Raw genomic sequence first — 22,342 nt, 5'->3', positions numbered from 1 at the left:
ACCAAGTAGAGGAATGGATGGATGAACAAATTCAAGCTGCATAATTCAAGCGGCACAGCAGTCTGGAGTTCTGTGATGCTGCAGGCGTGGCTGTGTGAGTCACCTCACGTGCACAACTCTGTGACATACTGCAGACACTCCTGGTAAGAACACAGTGGCTAGCACTGGGTCTAGAGTTAATGCTTCCCACCTTACAGCCTTGCTTCGAGGCACTGCAACAGAGACTTGTTAATATGCCTTGCCAGATCTCTCTGCTTATGTACATAAAATGAACGCTTCATCTCATTTGGGGAGACAAAATGGAATCATGCCTATGAATTCTTAACTTCATTCCTATAGCCCAGTGAGCACTTCATAAGAGCAGGTGACTGAGGTTGTCCTTGCACTGAGAGAATGAAGATGCCAAGACTTCTCCCAAATTTTAGATGCCAGTATGTTCCAGAATAGTCCCAGAACTTCCTAACAATGCTGAAATTTCCCTTTCAGGAAAAGAAAAAATTGTAAAAGCTGAGGGAAGTTCCCAAAGAGTAGGGAGAGCTGCATCTAGCCCCTTCAACTGACTTCTTGGCAGGAGAAATCAGGCCACTGGGGATGGGATGGCAGTCATTTCTTGATGATAGGATCTCTGTGAGCAGGTTCTTCCCTGTTGGCCAAATTGAGAACAGGTCGTTACTCTGAGATAGCTGAGAGGCTAGGAAGCTGTTTTCTTTCTGCTCTTGCTGTCCTGTGCCATGTGGAATAGTCTTCAAATGAGAAATGGAATGGGTTAGGAGAGCTGGAGGATGGGGGCTGCACACTCAGTGCAGATGGTGGCGGCTAGTTTCCCTTTGACCGGCATCAGCTGGAAACACAGGATGCCCTGTGACATAAAACCTTGGCCTTGTTCCTCAGCAGAATGTAAAGCGGAGACTGCCAAGAAAGGTCCAAGTCACCACTCACCTAGGCATCGGTGGATGGCAGAACATTAAAACAATGTCCTCTCTTTGTGTGTTTTCCAGGTTGGAGCAGGAAATCCAGGCGCTGGAAAGTGAAGAGTCCCAGATATCTGCCAAAGAGCAAATCATCCTAGAGAAACTCAAGGAGACAGAGAAATCCTACAAGGAGCTGCAGAAGGTGAAGCAAAGAACCCTGGTGTCCCTAAATGAAATCCAGGTCATGGGGGCAGGGGAGGAATGGTGCAAAGATTAAGTCCTGGACAAGGGGCACCAGCTGGAGAACAAGGCAGCAGGTGTTGCTGAGAAATCCGAACCACCCACCCTGGACATGAGGGGCAGGTGTGAGGACCAGGTGCTGCCCCAGTGCTGGGCGTGGCCTGTGGCATGGTGACCACCTGGGCTCCTGGGACATGATAGAGTCACCAGATTAACCCCAGTGAGCAGTTCCCTTGATCCCTCTTGTGCCTTAAGCCTGAAAAGCCTTCTCCTGTTGGACAGGAGAAACGTACAGCTAATTCCTATGAAGCAGATTCCTCTTGCTCCCTGTGGCTTTAATTGCACCGTGTTTTTTCAGTCTTTTCCTTTGTAAAAAGACCAAAAGCAACACCATAGGATGTGCATCCCAAACATAAGCAGTATAAGAAGGTGATACTTTACTGTGTGTGAAACACATGGTGTTGTGTCACCAGGAGTAGAAAGTCCAGAGTGCAGAGGTCTCTGAATGTATCAGGACCCTCCTTCCATTGATGGACTTCTGTTTCTTCATTATTTCCATGGTGAAAAGCATTTAAGGATTGTGGGGTTTTCTTAGATCACTTCTCCAATTCAAGCAAGCCTGTGTTCTGGATAAACCAAGTCAATCTCTACTGGGAGAAATTTGGCACGGAGGGGAATGATAATCCGTCCCCTGGCATGTATTGATCCCAAACAAACTTCTCAGGAGAGGAGAACACTGAGTTTGTTCCCCATGGTGAAAATCTGGCAGGGGATGGGAGTGGGAGTTGGAGACTGGCTGACTGGTGGGACAGTGCCCCAACCCTCGCGTGTATAGTAACGTGTTGCCCTGCTTTTGTCTCCACAGAGCTTCTCCAACACGGATGGAGGTAAGTGCGCTCCGCCCCAGCTATAGATGAGAGTTCTGCTCCTGGTCGAGCCTAGTGAGTTTCACTAACTCGTGCTCCACCTGGGACCAAATATGATGGTTTACAAGGCCTCCAAAGGAAGGGGCAGCACAACTGGCAGGGCACAGGGGAGAGCCAGGTTGTCAGGTTTCACTGGTTCTGTTTCACAGTTGACCTGGTCTGCTCCTTCAGGAGGGCCCCAAGGCTCCCTGCTTGGGCCTCTGTTGAAAGGTAAATGCAGACATCAGGGCCAGGTTCCTGACAAGAAGTTGCCCAGGTGTCCATCAGCCACCACCACCCCCATACCACAAGTAACAGTATACATCAGAAGGCCAATGTTTGATCTTTAGAAAATATTTCTAAGACTTCTCTTTTGTTGGTTTTCTTTTGTTTTCTTTTTGAGTCAGAAAACTGCCATTTCTCCAGCCTTCCAGCAACATGGAGCTGGGCAAAAAATGGGAATGTGTGAAGGACGAGAACTGGGGCCCTGGTTTGGGAAGCCCATCTTGGCCTGAATGGATCTTTCTCCTCCTCTTCCTTACCTTGTTCCTGGGCTCCCTTTTCCTTACCTGGGTCATGGGAATGAACTTGGGTTGCGTGCTGCTGGTCCTTCACCTTGCTCCCCAACCTCAGCTACAAATCTGTGACTGCTGTTCTGTTGTGGCTCTCAACTATAGACCTGCCTTGGCTTGCAGGGAGCTGCTGAAGGGTCAGGCACTGTCTGATCACTTGGTTCCCCTGGGGTCAGCCAGGAGACCAGGAAGAGAACCAAGAGCCAGAGAACTGGCATCAGCGTGTTTTCTCAGAGCTATTTGGAACAGTTTGAGCAAAAGTTCAAAATGCAGCAGACATGTAATGCATTTTTCTGGATTTCCTAAAGGTCTTTGAACTAAAGATAGATCTGACTTTGGCCACAAAAGGAAAAAAAAAAAAAAAAAAGGCAGTAGACTTCCCCCCCCCCCCCCATCAAGTTAAAGATAGGAGATCTGGATTTTGGTCCCTGGTTGATCATGGCAAGAAATGAAACTAAACCTGCTCCCAAGGCGTGCTGGCCTTGCCAAGGCAGCAGGTCCTCCAGGAGCAGGAGTTCTAAAGGTGAGATGCTGAATCCGTCCGCTGTAGGGTATAACTGAATCACATGTTCTATACTCTGTGGTGGAGCCTACACTGAGAGAGAGGCTTCAGGGAACTGGGAGTGCCATGTGAGGAGGAGAGCAGGCTTCCCTGTTGCACAGGAAGGCCCAACCCTTCATGTGACCAACAGGAACGCTGGAAGTGTCAATCTGAGCTGGGTCTGAGACCTCAACCCTCAAACAGCCCGTTCCTGAAGACTACATCCTGTCCTTTTCTGAGTTCACTTATTTTTTCCCTTCCTCTGTCAAATCACAACCTTCCATAGGCTTCTGACTAAGAATTCAAGAAGGGAAGGAGCCTGCATGTTGCACCCTTGAGAGGGCTCTGTGGTCATGAAGACCCCTGTAATCATGATTTGGAAGCAAGCAGAAGTGAAACCATGTGTTCTCTCTTTACTTTTTACTCTCTCACTTCCTCTTGAGTTCCTTCCCACTGTTGCCACCCGCTCACAGTTCATGGAAATGGGACGAATGCTGGTCAGGACTGAAAAGGGCCTGCAGAGGAGTTTTGCTTCTCTGATTCCAACCCCCATCACTTTTTGCCAGAAAGATGAGCTCAGGCTTAAGAGGTTGCAGATGTCGTGGGGATGTCGGAGAAGAGTTTCCACAGCCCCACCTGTCATCATGGATTGTGATTCCTGCCATCCTGTGGCTTCAGCTAAACCAGGGTGACCTCTCTGTTATACCACTTTGTCATTGATGGCTGAGCCACACTGTGGTGTGGAGGTACAACGTGAATCATGTGCCAGCTGAGGGACTTTGGGTTAAGGCTTAGGGCTGATTAGGGTTAAGGATCATTATTTTCTTATGCTTTGATGTCTAAGGCTGTTGCCAAAACCCTTTAGAATCAACTGTTGTTACTAGGAACTAATAAAAGCTCATTAGAGAATAATGATGCCTTAGGAAAGATCTTCAGCTTCTGACTTAAATCCTGTGAACTGTACAGGTGCTATTGATAAACAGCAGACTCCCAGCTTAGGAGGTACCAAGGAGGAGACAGCTGCTGGGGTCTATGTGTGTGTGATGGCCCCTCTTTGGGTACTCTGTGCACATCACCCTATTCATCTCAGAGGAAATAGCTGTGTTGTACTGCTAGATTACCACTGGCTTTCAGTTGTATGGTGGTATTGACAGTAGGAGCAATGGAGCCAATCTGGAGCACAATTTCCTGGATATATATATCCTGATGACCCTCCACGCTTCCCACTGATGTTCTGTAGTAGAGCCCCCATTGATTAGGTGAGTTTAATTTTTATTGCCTCAGACTGGCGCAGTGTCCTGTGTAACTATCAATTGCATATAGCATGTATCTAGTGATAACACTGTTCTTTACTCACTGAGGAGCTAGCGTTAATCCCTTGGCCCAAACAGGCAAGAGAAAGTCTGTCTTGGGCCTACATTGATCCTTCCTGTGTGATACTGATCTTGAGTTTTCATCCCATGCCAACCTTTGGTGCCCTGGAACCTTTTCACATAAAAACCTTCATACCAGTGTTTAGGAGACCTCCATCTTGTAAGTCATAGTTCAGGAGCAATTTCATCAGTTGCATTCCTCGACCTCTGGCTGTGTATGTTCTTCATAGTTTCTGTGAATATTTCAGCAATGCTGGAACTGAGAAGCAGTCATCTTCAGTTTCTGCTGTGAGTGACTGCTTCCCACCTTATCGGCACTGGAGAGGACAGTGAGGACCACCTTGACTTTGACATGGAGAGAGCAGGTGACCGACTGAGGTCACCTGAAGAGATGATTCCATAGAGGGTTTGGAGATCCTGTTGGTTACCCCTTGGACCAATCTATCAGATACGACCTAGCCACACAGTCTTGGGGTTTATTGAATACTTGATGATCTAGGGAAAGGGACTCCCCATCCTCCTCTTGGTGTCTGTCCTTTATGCCACCCTCCTGCTTCCCTGGCCTTCAAGGAGCTGCAGCCATCAAGCTTGTAGCCACTGAGTTTTGGATCAATGATTTGTCTTTGTCACAGCCGAGTGTACATAGTGATTTGTATCAAGATCCCATTCACAGATTATAGATTTGGGTTAATGGAGAGCCTTTGTCACAGTTTAATGCACATAGTCTGCTGTATCAAGATCCATTCACAGATTATAGAAATCCTCAGTGGAACTCAGAAGGTCTTCAGGTCTGCCCTAGCACCATGTCTCTTCTACATTTTTCTTTGGTCCCAGATTGCTGCTTTATTGCATGGACTTGATGCTATTGGTTTGTCCCTACCCTCAGGACCAGCTTACCTCAAGCTGCCCTCTCTCTCTCTAGTCTTACCTTGAGCTGGTTTGGGACACAGACCCTTACCACACTTCTCCATAGTGAGAGTATAGGCAAATCTGCAGTCTAAGTTCAGGAATAATGGAAGTTCAGATCAACAGAGAATAACATTCAACCTTGAACATGTGGTTGTACATATAGCCCTTGGCTCCCATCCAGACCCTTCTCCAGGGAGCTCCACAGGCTGCTTCATGGTCATCTATCTCACTGCTCACCATCATCTCAAAACCCAGCTTCCTCCCCTGCAGTAACAAGACCTTAAACCATGTCTGTCCCACCCATGATACAGGTTCTAGCACACATGAGACCCCAGAGAGAGAAGGTAACTGGAGCCTCACTCACTCCAATCTAAGGAAGCATGTCTAATCCTTATTCCTTCTCCCCAGCTGGTCCATTTCAAGAAACCCATTCTCTTAAGAAGCTCCACCTTTGCTCTAAGCACTTTGTGGTCCAAAGTCAAACCATTCTGGATTGTTCAGACTCATATCCAAGTTGACAAATGGCTCGGTTAGGTCAGAACTGAACTAATTCTAGTTGAGTGTCTGATTACAGTCATCTCTAGAAGAAAATATTTAAAAAGAGAGAAAAAGATCTGCCACAACCCAGGCAGGATCTGTGGGTCACAGAGGAGGAGAGATGTGGAGGTGACAAAGGTTGTGACTGATGTTCACAGGGGGAGCAATTCGGGGCACTGTTGGGCTGATGGGTGAACAATGACATGAATGGATTGGGCGCAGGAAAACAGCAGATGAGCAGGGACACAAGTCTTGCTTTGGACAAGTTCAATTTCAGGTGACTGTAGGATATTCAGTGGAAACATACAGCAAACAATGAAAGGAAATTGTTGATAAGTGGTTGCTGTTCCAGGATTCTGTGACATGGTCATGATGTAAGGAAAAAATCAGATCCCATGGAGGCCAGCTTTCTAAAATCTACCTGCCGTCATTTCCCCGCTTCCCGTATGAGGCACACAGAACATTCTTGTCCCACCCCAGTGATGTCCTCTGCAGACCTCCTCTTGCACAGGACTCTTCTCCCTAAATGAGTTTGTTGGAGCGTTAAGTTCTTGGTCTTATTTTACAGAGCAGTTTCCTCCAGCAGAACCAATGGTGAACTCACTGGATATTATAGCTTGGAATTTCTGGATTTTCTGGCTGAAACAACAGCCTGTGATAAATTCTAGGGTTTATCTTAATGCACAGAATATTGGTCTTCTGAGTAAACTAGGCATATAAATCCATGTAAGTTCAGGCAATGAGTTGATACTCAATGCTATTTAATGTGCATTCGTAGTGCTGTATTTTATATTTAACTAATTCCATAAAGCTTCTCACTGGCCTGACTCTTATGTCTAGAATCCTCTTTGGCTAGAATCCTTCCTATCTCAGCTACTCTGCTAAATACCAGTCACTGGGCAAATGCTCATCTTTGTTTATTCTGATCCTCTGGTTCAGTAGCTGCCCCGTGGTCCATTATGTAAGGCAGACAAGCTGCTGTCTCGGCAGAGAACTCATTGGGCCTACTAACACTGAGCCTAATTGTGCTCTCTGTTCTCTGCTACCAGATGCAGTAAATTACATTTCCTCCCAGCTCCCCAACCTGCCAATCCTCTGTTCACGAACAGCAGAGTTGTCACCTGGGCAGGACGGGACCAGCAGAGCAGCTGGTAAGTCCTGGGGAATGCTTTGGTTTTCATGCCAGGACTGTCCAAGTTTGTCTGAGCTTGATTAGTGATATGGGTGCCCTAATATCCTTATATAGGGGACTCCTCCTTCAGCCCATCCCCAGATGCAGCATGTACAGTGACAGCATAGGGCTGAGTGTAAAAAATCATATGTACAGTATGATGCATAATTGAGAACTAAATGGGAGGAAATTTTACCTCTGGTTCTGGGGAAATCTTTCTCTGTGTTCATGATCTTTCTATTTGTCTTTATTCTTAAAATCAGTCCGTTATACTTGACCTTCAGGGATTTTGTATAAACCCTCATTGGGTTTGTACAAACCAAAAGATCCATGCTGGAAAGTGGGTGAGAAGTCATTTCAAAGCAAATGAACGCTGTGGAAATTGAGCTGTTTGTGTATAGTGTGAATACACCTTCCCAAGTCTTCTCCTTTCTGGAGATATTCCTTAACTACGTTGGTATATTTTGAGGGGAGTGGGAAGTTGTAATCGAAAGAGCATACATTCCTTGATAATGTTTCTCACATTTGTGGATTTTACAAAATAAAACACCTATAGATGTGGAGTATGGAGAAGGTCATGTTTTGCCCTGTTGAATGCACATATGCCTTGAAAATCAGAACTGGAAGATGTTAAAAAGTCTCAACAGTAACCCATTTATACTACGCGGAAGTGCAGTGAGGGGGTTAAATGGAAAAAGGAGTTGCCAACAATTGCACAGTTACTGACAACGCACGTGAACTCAACTATGAGTGCTAGGCTATGTTTTACATATTCTGTATTAAGTTTATGCTTAAAATAAATCACACAGTAACATCTATTACAAAGCAAAACAATAGTGAATTTTTAAGCCATAGGAAATCTCTTCTATAGGCCAGCCTGATATTTTGTAAAGCAAATAATTCCTCTTTATCTGATTGTAAAAGTAAAATAAAAGGCAAATAAATCTCGATAGCATTGTCATGCTCAGTGGCTTTATTTTTTTAATTTACTTCCTAACATATCATTTATTTGTGGTGAGAGCATTTGGAATCTATTGTCTTAGCAATTTTAAGGTATATAATGCATTGTTATTCAGTGCAGTCACCATGTTGTACAGTCTCTTAAACTTATCCTTCCTAACTGAAAAACGTGTACTATTTGAGTAGCTTTTCTCCGCAGTCCTCCCCCCTGCCCCTACCCCACCCCTGCGGACTGTCTCTGTGCTCCTGAGTCTGTGAGTTCACCTTGCTGAGCTTTCACACATCACTGGATTCTTAACAGTACCGGTTTTTCCGTATTTGGCTTATTTCACTTAACGTAGTATCTTCCCTGCTGTTGTAAATGTCAGGTTTTCCTTCTTTTTTCAAGGCTGAGTAGTACTCCGCCGTGTATATACCACATTTTCTTTATCCATCTCTCTATTGGTGGATACTTAGGTTCTTTCTGTATATTAGCTGTTGTGAATATACTGACTGAATTTACGTATCTCCTGGACATTCTGTAAACACCTTTGAATGTTGTTGTTACTCACAAACTCACAAGAGTTCTAGCAGTGGACAAGACTGTAAGTAGTATTATATCAACCCTGGGCCAGGACCGAGTATCCCTGGCTATCCTACCGTTATGCTACAACCAACTCACCAAGAATTACAGAAGCTATAGACTCTTTTCAGGACTCGTGTACGCTTGTGAGATCAACATGGCAACAACTGTTGAAAAGGCACTTGGTGTTGGTAATTCCCAATGGTTGTGGGCAGTTCCTCAGCTCCTCTCCACAAATTCCTGCATCTCACAGGAATGTGACACTGATGGATCAGCTCATGGATTGGATGCAGACAGTGCATGAGAATCAGCTCGTGGATTGGATGCAGACAGTGCATGAGAATTAATTCTGTGGGTTAGAAGAGGATTTGAGCAACATACGTATTCAGTGAATGCAGAGTTCAGGAGTAATCTATCAATGTGGGATGACACCCTGCAAGTGGGAACACACATTCTCCCCAGCCTGGCATCCTTTGTACTTAAAGTTACTATAAAAATATAAGGACCCAAATTTAAAAATGTAGATTTTAAAAGAATAGGTAATTAGAAACTTTAAAAAATAAGTTTGTATGATTTTTGTTTACTAGTAAAAAACTGGTTTGTATAAATGCATTTAATATGAAATATATAGGAGCAGCTCTGTAAAAGATGTTGCTTTGAAGTGGCTAATTCCCTTGCCCAGAATGATTTGGGATTGGGGTGTTGAGGTTCATTGTCAGTTATTTTTTACAATAATTAGACACAGCAAGGGTTAGCCTGCCAACCAATGTCGTTTGTCACCACCATTCTTCTATATAAAGGTCACTACTGAAAATCGTCACAGATACTCTGGAGTTTGACAGTGTTGGGATTCCGTGTAAATAGGGACTTAGCTAGACTCATTGCATTTCAGAGCGAGGAAGCATCGGTTCCAATCTCCTGTCCAAACACTGAACCCTGCCCCAGCAGCCCCGTGAAGAGCTCCTTCACCTGCAGTCTCACACCTCTGTGCCTGGAACTCAATCTCCCTTCAGGCTGCCTACTGCTGCTCCAGTTTATCTGGCTATTAGCAAGCTCTTCCTCTGTTGGAGCTCTCCTTTGTCTGCCTTCATCTCCCCATGCTCAGGCCTTACTATGCCCCCCACCCGGAGTTAGTCAAATCTGATCTCCCTTCCAGTACATGAAAAGGGCCTTCCTAGCTTCTTAGTCTAAAGCCTCCCTCGCCTCACGGCTGATCTTGAGAGGATGAAATTGCCTAGAGACATGGCATCTCATTCCTGTTCCATTCTTCTGAACACTCCCTACTTTGTCTGCAGCCTTCTTGAAGTGTCCTGCTCAAGGCTGCGCAGGGCGCTTTGGCTGATCCACCCTAAGAGTAGAGCATAATGCCGCGGACCGTATGCTGACTGTTCTTGTGTCAGAACCTTTCAGCTTTGTTCCTTCAAGGAGGGCATCGAAGTGAGCCCCTATGTCCTGCCTCAGCCTCATTTCCTTTCCAGTAGAGTGATTATTGGGCATCATCCCTGTTGAAACGTGTGGTCCATCCCCCCGAGTTTGAGCAGCCTGCTTCACCTGCGCGCACAGGGAACTTAACAAAATTAACTTCTTAATTTCAAAAGACAAAAATAAGAATGACCTATGAGCCTTTCTGTCCCCTGTAGATCTAGCAAGCATCGTCTTGGTAGGCTGTCTCCTGAGAGGGGCGTGGTGATGGTGTTGGTGGTTGAGGTGGGTGGAGGGGTTCGTGCAATCACTGAAGAACACGGTGGAAGATGGGAGGGGTGTGCTGAGTGGGCCTTGACCCTAGGGTGTCACTGTTCTCCCCCATTTGAAACGCAGACGCTCCTCCACCTCTGTGTTTCTGTGTCTGTCATATTTCACTTGAGTCCAGGGTCTAACAGCTTTGAGAATAGAGAACTCTCTCTTGTGGAACGTCTCTTCTGTGACCTCAGACCTGAAAAGTGGCCTTACCTCATCTCATTGAGGAAAGCATTGTGTTATGCAACCAAAGCCAGAGCAGTGGGACATACCACCAGGGCTCTTGAGCAATCCTCAATCAGTACATCTGTGATGTAATCATGCCATCACTGACCAGTTCTGGCAGTCGTTCTGTATGTAAAGCACGTATTCCTGTCTTATCCACAGGAGTGTGAGAGACTTAGTGACAGCCACATACACAGTATTGTTGGCATTTGCCTGCTCTTTCCACAAGCCTTGAACAGAGTCATCTATAGTTTTATGTGAATCTGTATCATTTTGCCTGCCAAAACAACACTGGCTCTTGATACTTTCATATTTTAAAAAATGATTTAGTTATCTGTGTATTTATAAGACAAAATGGCATGGGGAGAGTAAGAGAGATTTTTTGGTCTACTGGTTCATTCCCCAAATGGCTGAAACAGCCAGTGCTGGGCCCGGCAGAAGCCAGAACCAGGAACTCTATCTATGTCTCTCCCATGGATGGCAGGGGCTCAAGCAGCTGTCTTCCCAGGTGCATTAACAAAGCAACTGGAGCAGACACAAAGTAGCCAGAACCTGAAACAGCATTCCAGTATGGGATTTCAGGATTACAAGTAGTGGCCAAACCTCCAGTACCTTTCCTGGTGTCCAGGATTCTTGAAACTAGATTGGTGGTAAAGCAACAGGGCCGCTAGGCCCAAAACCCATATCTCAGGTGCTTTGCGACTTTCTAATTTGTTATGACCAGGAATTCACTTACATCTAACGGTATTCTTTCTGGCACTTTTCACTGAAAACTTTTTCTTGACTAAAAAGAAAGAAGTTGAATCAGATGCAAGAAATTTAGTTTTGCCTGCATTACCTATCGACATTACACCTTTGCTGACTTACACACACACACTAGGAAAATGTGTTGTGGAGGCCAAAAGTCCAGGATCAGTGGAGTCAGGATTGGTTCCAGGAGTGAGGATGAGTGAGTTCCATGCCACTTCCATGACTTATCTACAGCTCATGCATTCTTTATTTACTGCTTGGATTTCCTAAAAAGTATCACATAATTGTACATATTATAAGTTACAGTGGGATAATTCCTTGTGTGTACACAAAATGAAATAGCATTTCCATCTTCTTAAATGTTAATCACTTCTTTGTGTTGCGAACCTTAGAACACCTCTCTCTCCTGCTACTTTATAAAATAAATCATGGGTTGTTGCAAACTACTGTTTGTTCTGCTGTGCTGTTGAATACAGAGGTGTCTTGGGGAAATAATGCATCCCAAGACATTTTTGATCATTGTTTCTTAAAATTAGAGATTGTCCTCTGGGATAAGATTAATTCAGTGATAATTAATTACCTTGTGGTTTTTTTGTTTTTTTGTTTTTTTGGTTTTTTTTTGCTGTTGACATGAAAACAGCCAGTTTTATATTTCTTGTTTCAAGAGAAAATATGAACCTACACACACATATGTGTATTCAGTAAGTCAGACAAATGCGTTGGCTGTCTGTCACATTAGCAGATTGCAATGCCAGCTCCTGGGTGTCCACCAGAATGACCTAGGTAAATATCCTTCTTAATGAGTGACAGTCATGAGGTGTCTACTGCCCTCCTGCTGTACTTGACACATCACTGACTCATAAGCCCCAGAGGCTGTCCGCAGCACCATAAAATATCAAACCTAGACACCTTTCATCGTATAAATGAGAAAATACAGGCCAAAGATGTATTATAGCCTAGATAGGAATTCAGATCCACTGCCATTCTGCTTTCCTGTGTCCTGACTGATGGATAGTGGGATGTGTGATGCATTCTCACTGTGGGTGAATCTGCAGTCTGGTTCTTCCTCCCATGAGCATCATAGTGAGTCAAAGGAGGCCAAGAAATTTAACAGTGATGAAATTTTCCAGCCTGGAATGCTGTCTTCTTTTAAATGTTCTTGGACTGATTCTGTCAAATATTCTCGTTCCCTCTTCTCTCCTTGCTGTCCCCGTAACGCTTCCTTGTTGTCGAAGGTGAAGAGCACAAACAATGACAGAGATGTAGATCCAGGGAAGTAAATGTGAACTGGAGCCAAGTGTTTTCTGCTGGGCCCTGCAGAGCCTGGGCCAGGGCGCCTCTCGCTGGGAACCCTCACCTTGGTTTGTGAGTAGGTCTTTCCTGTACACCTGGGTATCTTCAGGTGCTAGAGGCTGCAATGATCAACCCTCATTTTAGAGTCTTGTCTCTTCAGGTTCCTCCTGATGCAAGGGCTACAGGGGAACAAGAATGAAGAGACTAAAACACAAGGTTCCCAATCAAATCAGTGTCATCGTTTCTTTGCATCCCTTTGAGGAAACTAGCCGTATTTGCTTTTATTTTCTGCAAGATGAATGTTTTTACTCAGATGCCTTGCTGGGTTATTAGAATGAATAACAAAAATTATTTATATACTCCAATCTTGTCATCAGTTGGTGATGTTAGAATATCAGTAATTAAATATGCCATTTCATAAAAACCTACTTCCAGACTCCACCAGCTCATTAGTGAAACTTTCAGCCAACTATCTCCTCTTTCCCACTCCCAGGCCATTCTTCCAGGGAATTGCAAAGAACTTTTGTTCAGATGGGCTCTGTGGAAAGCCTTCTTCGTTCAACCACCCCAGCCTTCCTTTTTTTTTTTCTCCATAAGATGAACATAAGCCCCAGGCTCTTTGGGCCCTTCTGGGTACACAGACTGCCATATATCTTTGGCATGGGAGCTTGGGAAAAGGCAAGGACAGGCTACAGAATATTCTAGTTAGGATTTCAGGACAAGGGTGAAAGAGGAATGAGAGAACTTCAGCCTTTGGTGTGAACTGCTTGGCAACATTAGAGAGCAGAAAAGCTTGAACACAAAATGTTGGGTTTTAAAATTAACTTATTCTCTGGTTGGTTCACATATACCGTTAAGATATTTTTGGCTGAGAATTGAAGCGAAGTATGAATGCTTACTCAGAGAGCATGTGTATGGAAAGCATTCACACTGCCTGTGTGGGTTTTTTTATGCCTAAATATACACACATGTGTCCATGAAGGCTAAATGTTGCCTGCAGATTGATGCAGAGTGTCTCCAAGTGTTTACCTGTGTAAAAATGCTTACCAAAGGCAAATGCAGAAATGGATGGAGGAACACACCCTTAAGGACCCTGCTGAAACTTTATGGCTCCTTTTAAGCCTCCCGTTTTATCCGTGGAAATGTCTACAAGATGCTGTTTCAGTTTATGGCATAATATATCTTAGTTTATTTTATTATAAAGATGGGTTAAAATGCTCATAATCTAGAGACACTGATTAAGTTATGTATAGTATCCAAACAGAAATGTGTAACTGTAATGAAACTATGTGACAAGTAGTTCAGAGGCATGTCGCCTTTAATTAAGTTTAAAATTTTAAACCCAAAAACCATTTTAAAAGGTTCTGTTTCTTCATCTGTGTCTCCAAAGGTAGTCAAAATGACCTGCTTCAGTCCTCCACCCACCAGTCCTTCTCAGCTTCCGTTTTCTTCCTGCCACACAACGTGCTGTCCAAAGTGTCATCCACCAACACAGAGAACCCTGTTTATATTTTCACATTATCTGCCCCTTCCCACGTCTTTGTTATTTGACTTTACTTAACCTTTCTAGCAAAGAACTTCTCATCCTCATTCTTTCTGTCCAGTCTCCAATACTAGGAACAGACAAAATCAACATGAGGTTGGGCGGTAGGATGACAGAGAAGACAAAATTGGACTAACCCGTGTCAGCATTCTCATGGGAGGGCAGAGGAAGTGGGCTATATCCACACATTTCATCCCCTCTAACACATATGGAGATGGAAATGGAGTCCTTTGTACTATATTCTATTTTGATTGCAGATTAATGGTGTCATTTCGTTCACATATTACTGAGTATTTAGGGGAAAACTTATTATACCTATAAAATAACAATCATGAATAATAATCACAAGCATTAACTATTAATGAATTTATTTATAAATATGTCCTACAAGTGTGGCTTTTTGTGATAGAACACCCCAAAGCTGTAACTTTTAATATAGCTAAAACAGTTCAAGAACAGGCTTTTGGAGTCTATACAGAATATTAAGCACATATTCATTTCCCTGTGGCAAATTTTGTGGAAACTCAAACAACTGAGATAAATAATTCTTCCAATATCAGTGTCTCTGTGTGTGAGCACATGTTCCTCTATGACAAATACGGGGTGGCCTCCTATTGTAGCACTTGAGGAAATTCAAGAGCTTTACATTGAACAAGTGAAATGGATATGATGTATATTTTATTCCATAGTCTTCTTAAAGATGAACCATAAGCAAATCGTGTCCTATTATACAAGCAAATAGAAGAATGTCACTTCTGATTTCTGATACCAGTTCAAACATGAATGACCACATGAACCTTTTCATTGCTGCCCTATTATACAAAGTATTTGTGACTAATTACGACAACCAGGTGAGGCTCTCCAGTGAGTCCCATTTGTTGCACAGGAGTGTGTGTGTTGGGCAGGGGGGGCAGTCTCTAAGGTGGGTGTAGCAAGGAACGTGAACCAGAGAAAGATGTCAGGCAAGAAAGTAGCCCTTAAGGATGTAAAAACGTGTAGCTTGATTTTGAAAGTCCTATAAATAATTATGCTACTGAGTGGAAGTTGTTAAGTGTTCTCACAAAGGCTAAGGAAGAGTTTTGGAGACTCTAAAGAAGGAAGAGATGAGAGAATAAAAGAAAGTTTGTGGAAGAGTGAACCAGATTTGGATGTGTAGAAACTCAAAAAGGGGCTGATGTTGTGGCATAATCGGTTAAGCAACCACATACAACATTGGGATCACTGGCTTGAGTCCTGGCAGCTCTACTTTCATCCAGCTCCCTACTGATGGGCCTGGGAAGGCAGAAGCAGAAGATGGCCAACATGCACCCCTGCCACTTATGTGGGAGAACTAGAAGGAGTTTCAAGATACTGGCTTCATCCTGGTTTGGTCTAAGCTGTTGAAACCGTTTGGGGGAATGAATTGGCAAATGGAAGACACTTCTTGCACATTCATTCATTCTCTCTCTCTCTCTTTCTCTCTCTCCCCCACCCTCCCCACTCCTCCTATAACTCTGCCTTTCAAATAGATAAATAAATCTTTAAAACTCAAAGGGATATTTCTGGAGAAGGGAATCTTAACAAAAGTAAAGCGTGTTTAAGTATTTAGGCATGGCTGGTATTCATCATTTGTGACCCCCCCCCCCCAAAAAAAAGTGAAAAAACACATGATTTCAGAGAGTCTGCAGCTTCCTAACACAGCTGGGAATTTGTAGCTATTCAAAACAGGTAAGCAGGCATGTGGCCTAGGGTGCTAGGAGCCTGCCAGCAGAGAAGGGGTCAAACTCCATCCAGGCAGAGGGATGGCAGGTCCTAGAGAAGCAGACATGCAGGAATTCTGAGTGGAGTCCTAGAGAAAAATGTTGGCTGTTTTGGCCAGAGTTTGTATTGGAGAACAAGAGGGTCTGAAAGAAAATACAGAAAAGAAAGGTTATGGATGAATTCCACAGTGAGCTATGTGCCAAGCTAGGCAGTTTGTTGATTATGTGCAGATAAGAATCAGACAGAGGGCTTGTGGGTGGGGTGTCCGTGGGCAAGATGGAGTCCCAATTGGAAGGAGTTAGTGTACTTTTTCTATAAATGTCCAGGTTAGAAGCATTTTGGACATTATGGATCATGTATGGTCTTTGTTACATATTTTTTTTCCTTTCCTTTCCATTTTCATCCTGCTTATCTATATTCATTCCATCCTCCCTTCCTTTCCATTTCTTTCTTTTTTCTACCTCCCCTATTCTTTCCTTTCCCTCCCCACTTCTCCCCCCTTTATTCCCTTCTCTATTATCCTCTCTCCCCTTCCTGTTCTCTTTCCTTCTCTTCCTCTCTTCCCATCATCTCTTTTTTCTTCCTTCCTACTTACCTTCTTTTTACTACCATTTAAAAGTGTATAAGCCAGGGGAAGCTGTGGTACAGCAGTTAAACCACTGCTAGGTATGCTGGCATCTCATGTCACAGTGCTAGTTGAAATCTCAGTTCCTCCACTTCCAATCCCGCTTCCAATAATGTGGCTGAAAAGGCAACAGATAATGGCCCAAATATTGGGTCCTTACCACTCACCTCAGAGACCTGGGTGGAGTTTTAGACTACTGGCATATACCTGACCCATCTCAGGCTATTGTGGGCACGTTAGGAATAAGCCAGCAGGTAGAGTATCAGTCCCTCCCTTTCTCTCTTTCCCTCTGACTTTCAAACAAATAGATGTTATTTTTTTTAATGTAGAAACCATTATTAGCTCCTCTGGCTATACATAAATAGGCCTCATGATGCCTTTAGCCTTCTGACCATAGTTTGAAGTCCTCTGGACTTTAGTGGCAAGAAAGAAAGTGTACAGTAAGATCAGAATCAGGGCTGTTAGGTCAATCCTGGTGGTAGAGATGGAGGTAAGAGATGGAGTGCGAGATCAGAAGAAGATGAGTTGCTCTCGGGCATCATTTGGCAGTGAGAAAGTAGGGAGAAAAGGACTCTGCAACTCCTGGCTTGAAAATTCAGGCAGCAGTGCTGGGGTTACTTGTCATTACTGCTGTGGAAGAGTGTTGGGAAGAAGTTGGCCTCAGTTTTGAAAATGTTGAGGTTAGTGAGTCTGTCATCCAGGTAGAGGGAACCTGGAGCTGGTGGCTTTATGGATCCGTATCCAGTGTCTTCTCATCCAGAATCTGTGCCTTAAAAGGAGCATAAAAGGTCGCCTATTGGGAAGGGCGAGGCAGTGCAGGACTCTCCAGGACTCACCAGGGAGAGCTGGTGCTTGCCCACATCTGACTGGCCGTGGGAGTGAAATGAATTGGAGAACATGAGGCTAGAGCATCCTGTATCTCTAGCAGGAGGTTCTTCCCACCATCCAGGGAAGGAGACATTAATACCTCATGCGAGTGAGAGGAGAACAGAAAGAAGCCAGATGAGAAGGAGATGAAGGGGCCAACTCACAAGAATGAGCAAGAAGAAAGCAGCCTTCTAGGATTATCATCCTCAGACTGCAGTGTGGCAGCCTGCTGCTGCTCTCATTCTCCCCCTGCTTCTTGACTTTAGCAGCCAAGCTAGGTGACCGATGTGCTTCACACAGAGCACAGATGAAGAAAGCTTTTCTCCCTTTTTGAATTTTCAAAGATTTTATAGCACAGTGGAAGGAAGCCACCTGTGGAAAACAGCCTAGGCTGTCTGTTAGCAGTAGAAGAAATGTAGGGGGAAAAAAAAAGGAGAACATGTGATACAGAGGGTTCTTAAGATTTTGCAACTGGGACACATCTTATTTCAGGGTGTAGAATTCTCTGTCAGAATCCTAGGAAGCCTTGCATGGAGGTGAGCTTGCATGTTGCCAGCCTTTCTATAATTCTTTGCACCTGAATCTAATGTTTCTTTGTGCCGTATTTTAGCACCTGTTCTTGAAAAGTACAAGTGTCATTTTAGGTTCAGTCCCTGTTCATCTGTCTTCCCAGTGCGTTAAGCTACTGTGTTCAGACACATACACGACCACCTCTATCCACAATGTGCACTTCACACTAACATGCAAAATGCTTGGCAGTTAGGACAGAAAGGGCACAGAGCCTTTTTTTTTTTTTTTTGTCTGTTTGGCAATTAACCATTCACTGGCTTTTTTTGTTGTAACATGCACTTCCTTTCTCTTGTTTTCATTCAAGCTGTGTACGCCATGGAAATTAATGTGGAGACAGACAAACAAACAGGAGAGACCAAGATTCTCTCTACATCTACCATTGGCCCAGAGGGGGTCCATCAGAGAGGAGTCAAAGTCTATGATGATGGTACCAGAGTAGTGTATGAGGTGCACTCAGGAGGCACCATAGTAGAAAATGGAGTGCACGCATTAAGTGCAAAGGAAGTTGAAGAGCTTATTCAGAAGGCTGGACAATCAAGCTTCAAAGGAGGGCACGTATCAGAAAGGACTGGGATGGCTGATGCAGGCCTTGGCCATCCGAAGGAACACATGCTCTGCAAGGAAGCCAAGTTAGAAATGGTCCAGAGGTCTCGGAAGGACAACACTTGTGGGAACCCAGGGCAGCAGGCCCAAGCCCCCAGAGCCGAAGGGCCAGAAGCCAACTTGGATCAGCCCATCACCATGATTTTTATGGGCTACCAAAATATTGAGGATGAAGAAGAGACGAAAAAGGTGCTAGGCTACGATGAAACCATCAAGGCGGAATTGGTCCTCATTGACGAAGACGATGAGAAGTCGTTACGAGAGAAGACAGTGACGGACGTGTCCACTATTGACGGGAATGCAGCAGAGCTCGTGTCTGGCAGGCCGGCCTCAGATACCACAGAGCCCTCGTCCCCAGAAGGCAAGGAAGAGAGCCTGGCCACAGAGCCAGCCCCAGGTACCCAAAAGAAAAAGCGCTGTCAATGCTGTGTTGTCATGTGACTTCTTTCTTCCCCTTTCTTCTGGGCAGACTCTGTACTCTCCACCACTCACGTAGACCTCACTGTACCACTAACTGCAAATACTGTGAACTGGAAGTGAACACCTGCCTTGCCTTGCCATTGGATTGCTTTGACCTCTCTTACGTTTTCCTTTTTCTTTTTTCTCACCTGAGAGACCACGTGCATGTGTGTGCTTCATTTCTTTCCCATCCACCCCCAAGAACTCGCTTTTCCTCTAAATTTTTCATTGTGTCTTCAAGAGTGAATCAATTCCTGACTGCTCAATTGGAATGGACTCTTCAGATCAGCCAGTTCTCTAGTAGCCTTAATTCACTGGACTGGAATTGAACCTATGGGTACTGGGGATTTTCATTTTGTAGCCTGTTCCTCATGTAGTCACCCAGCACCGCCACGTCCCTGATTTACACTTGCCTCCCTCACTGTGGATCTTTGTTTTGTATATCGTGTGTGGCAAAACGCTGTTGGCTCTAGCTGGTTGCTAGTGTAGCCAAAAATGGACTTGACTTAGTCTGTCCAATCTAGGGCGATGCTTTTTGCTGCCTTACATAAGCTTCCAGATTACAGTATTGTGCACCTCTGGCTTTCCCTCTGTTACAGTTGAAATGACATGGGTGTGAAAGCAAGGAACTCAGTGCTTGTCACAGCAGAAGTGTAAGGACTGATCCCATAACCTGCTCATCTGCAGCTGTCTCTCTTCCTCTGGTTTTACTGAACCCTTTCTATAAGAAGCACCATTTTAAATTTTCTAAGGACATGAAACAAATCTTGTTTGAAGCATCAGTAGTGATCTCCAAACGTAGACAGGCCAATCCATGAGCCTTGTTTCTATTCTCCACCCCCCCCAAAAAAAACATAAATTTTATATTGCTTTCTTTGTCATGGATTTTTCTGATCATGTTCATCTATTTTCAATGAAGGGATCATTTTTGAGGAGTATTTCTGCAATGACCATATTTCTAGAACAGTCTTTCTAAGACCCACCGTGGTTGCCACGATGCTGCCACATCATCCTGGATGGTGCTGTACCATGTTCACTCTTCCTCTCACGTGCCCAGGTGATGACAGGGCCTTGCTTCTGTACTCTTTTCTTTCTGTCCTCATGAGAAAGAGAATGTTTCAGATAACTTCAACATATAGGGTTAAGCCCTACCCCCTTTAAGAAAAGTTTAATGTATACAAAAAAGAAAAGTTAAAACTTGAAGACCTGTCTTCCCAATGCCAAGTAGCCATTCTGCAAAGGCTGTCCAAGTGACAGATGACTGAACTTCTCAGAGCATTGTTATTTAATCTTTCTGGAGACTCTGAAATATCCAAGAGCATTTTTTGAAATCTAAAACACAATGAAGAGTTCTGAAATCAGTTCTAGAAATGCCCAGAGTCAGCCGCATGTAGTCAACCTAAAGGGAAGGAGTTGAGTAAAATAATTATTATAACTGTGATAAAATAAAGCTGTCCCATGTTAAGTGGCTTCCATTAGAGATGTCTTAACATTAATTTGTTTGCCCGGGTGTTCGTTGTATTCTGGAAACCATGCACAAAATTTTCTGTGTTCTCATAGATGGAACTTTAAAAAAAAAAACAAAAACCATGGAACATGAAGTCAAACTTCTGTGGAAAGGAAATGAGAAAGAAGGTGGCCATGGAAGAATTTTGTTATCCAACCACCAAAATTCATCTAATCATTTAGCTTGCTCAGCGATAAACATTATTTTTAATTTCTTCACTTCAAATGATGTTTATTCTAATTGGAAAGGGAAAACAGCATTTTATTGTTTCTCAAAGTTAGTTATATTTTTCAGTGAACACAGAATGAATAATTTTATCATCAGTGTGTAAACAGGAAAGTTCAAGAAGAGAAAACAAATGATCCACCCCTGGCTCTCTGAACCTCAGGTTCCCCTAAAACAGCTGGATGAAACAAAACTGCACCTTTGTATAGAAATCCACTTTTACTGTCTATAAATCTACTATAAAAACTATTCTAAGTTTCATTTTCCCCAATGAGTGGTTGTCCATGTATGCAGTCACTAAAATTACATTCAGATAAAATATCTACATAGGAGAAAGTAGTTTCAGTTTTTGACAATCTGTTATTTTCATGCCCTATTTAAGAAAGAAACTGAAGTTTGATATTATTTATATTTCTTGCTTGGGGATTAAAACTCTTTAGTAAGAGTGGTTTAAAAAAAAAAAAAGCACAGTTAGCCAGTGGAATGTAGGACTTAGAATCCCTGGGCTTACTGTTGGGAAACAAAATCTGTCTTCTAGGACATATCCACTCCTGAAATGAACCATACCTCTGTTAACAAATGAATTACTCAAAACAAACGATGTACCACCCCTGACTACAATACTGCATTTCAGATCTAAAACGCAGTGGCAACATACCCTCTCATTCCTCAGTTTTTGGGCACTGTGGAGAACAGGGATAACCTTATTATATGTATTTGAATTTTTACTACACTTTTATTATTAAGTATTAGAATTCTTAATAGTTTTTTCTTAAACAAGATGCATGTGTTTTGTTCAAATTATTTATGGCCACAGTACACAGGGGTTCCTCTGAATATGCAAATGTGTTTGTGTCTTTCCCATTATTTTCCTCTCAAAATGGAGGTCCAGGCTCAGCCAGCAGTTTTAGGGATGGAACCTATAATCTCATTCACAGCAGCAGATTGAACTACCCTGGAAAATGAAAATGTAGATAGAGCCATGGCTGTGAACTCATGATATTTCCCATTGCTGTTGGCATTTTCTCTGTACAAACTTTTGTGGTGTATGATATCATACCCTTGAAAAACACAGAAGTATTTAGTTACATAGCCACACCAATTAAAAAATTAGCAATGAAATTGCAAAATGAAAATTTTCTTAGCTAAAAGTTGGGCAGTTTTTGCAAATAGAGAAGGAAAGGGGAAAGGAGGACTATTTCATTTGTTTGTAAGTAGATCTTCAATGGCATTTCATTAAAGATCCTTAAATGATTAAGGTTTTACAGTTCAACCCTATGTATCCTGAAAAATCTTGATGACATGTTTTTATCCTTGATTTTTTTCTCCTTTCTTTTAATGTGCAATAGGAAAAACTAAGAAAAAACTTTTCGACCTTGTACAACTTTTATGATAGTTACGCATTTTCCTTAAATAAGGAAAACATAACTGCCTCTCAGTGATTAGATAATGCGCCGTGATGTCACTTAGCACAGGAGGTAGTACAGAATAGCAGCTTGGGAATTCCTTTCTGGCCT

General features: G+C 43.4%; 1 protein-coding gene across 1 annotated transcript in view; it reads left to right on the top strand.

The window, feature by feature from the left end:
• The window catches only part of LOC121172437 (paralemmin-2), a 138,898-nt gene extending 118,243 nt beyond the window's left edge, over nt 1–20,655 (top strand). The window contains exons 4-7 of the mRNA XM_041004361.1: nt 999–1,113; nt 2,017–2,038; nt 7,038–7,139; nt 18,336–20,655. Of these exons, the coding sequence (XP_040860295.1) occupies nt 999–1,113; nt 2,017–2,038; nt 7,038–7,139; nt 18,336–19,075 (979 nt within the window). The 3' untranslated portion in view covers nt 19,076–20,655. The remainder of the gene's footprint in view (nt 1–998; nt 1,114–2,016; nt 2,039–7,037; nt 7,140–18,335) is intronic.
• Nucleotides 20,656–22,342: the final 1,687 nt, after the last annotated feature.

Source organism: Ochotona curzoniae, unplaced genomic scaffold (assembly GCF_017591425.1).
Source record: "Ochotona curzoniae isolate NIBS_2020 unplaced genomic scaffold, NIBS_Ocur_1.0 scaffold_3208, whole genome shotgun sequence".
Taxonomy (NCBI): Eukaryota; Metazoa; Chordata; class Mammalia; order Lagomorpha; family Ochotonidae; genus Ochotona; species Ochotona curzoniae.
This window is presented reverse-complemented; position numbering and strand designations above follow the sequence as displayed.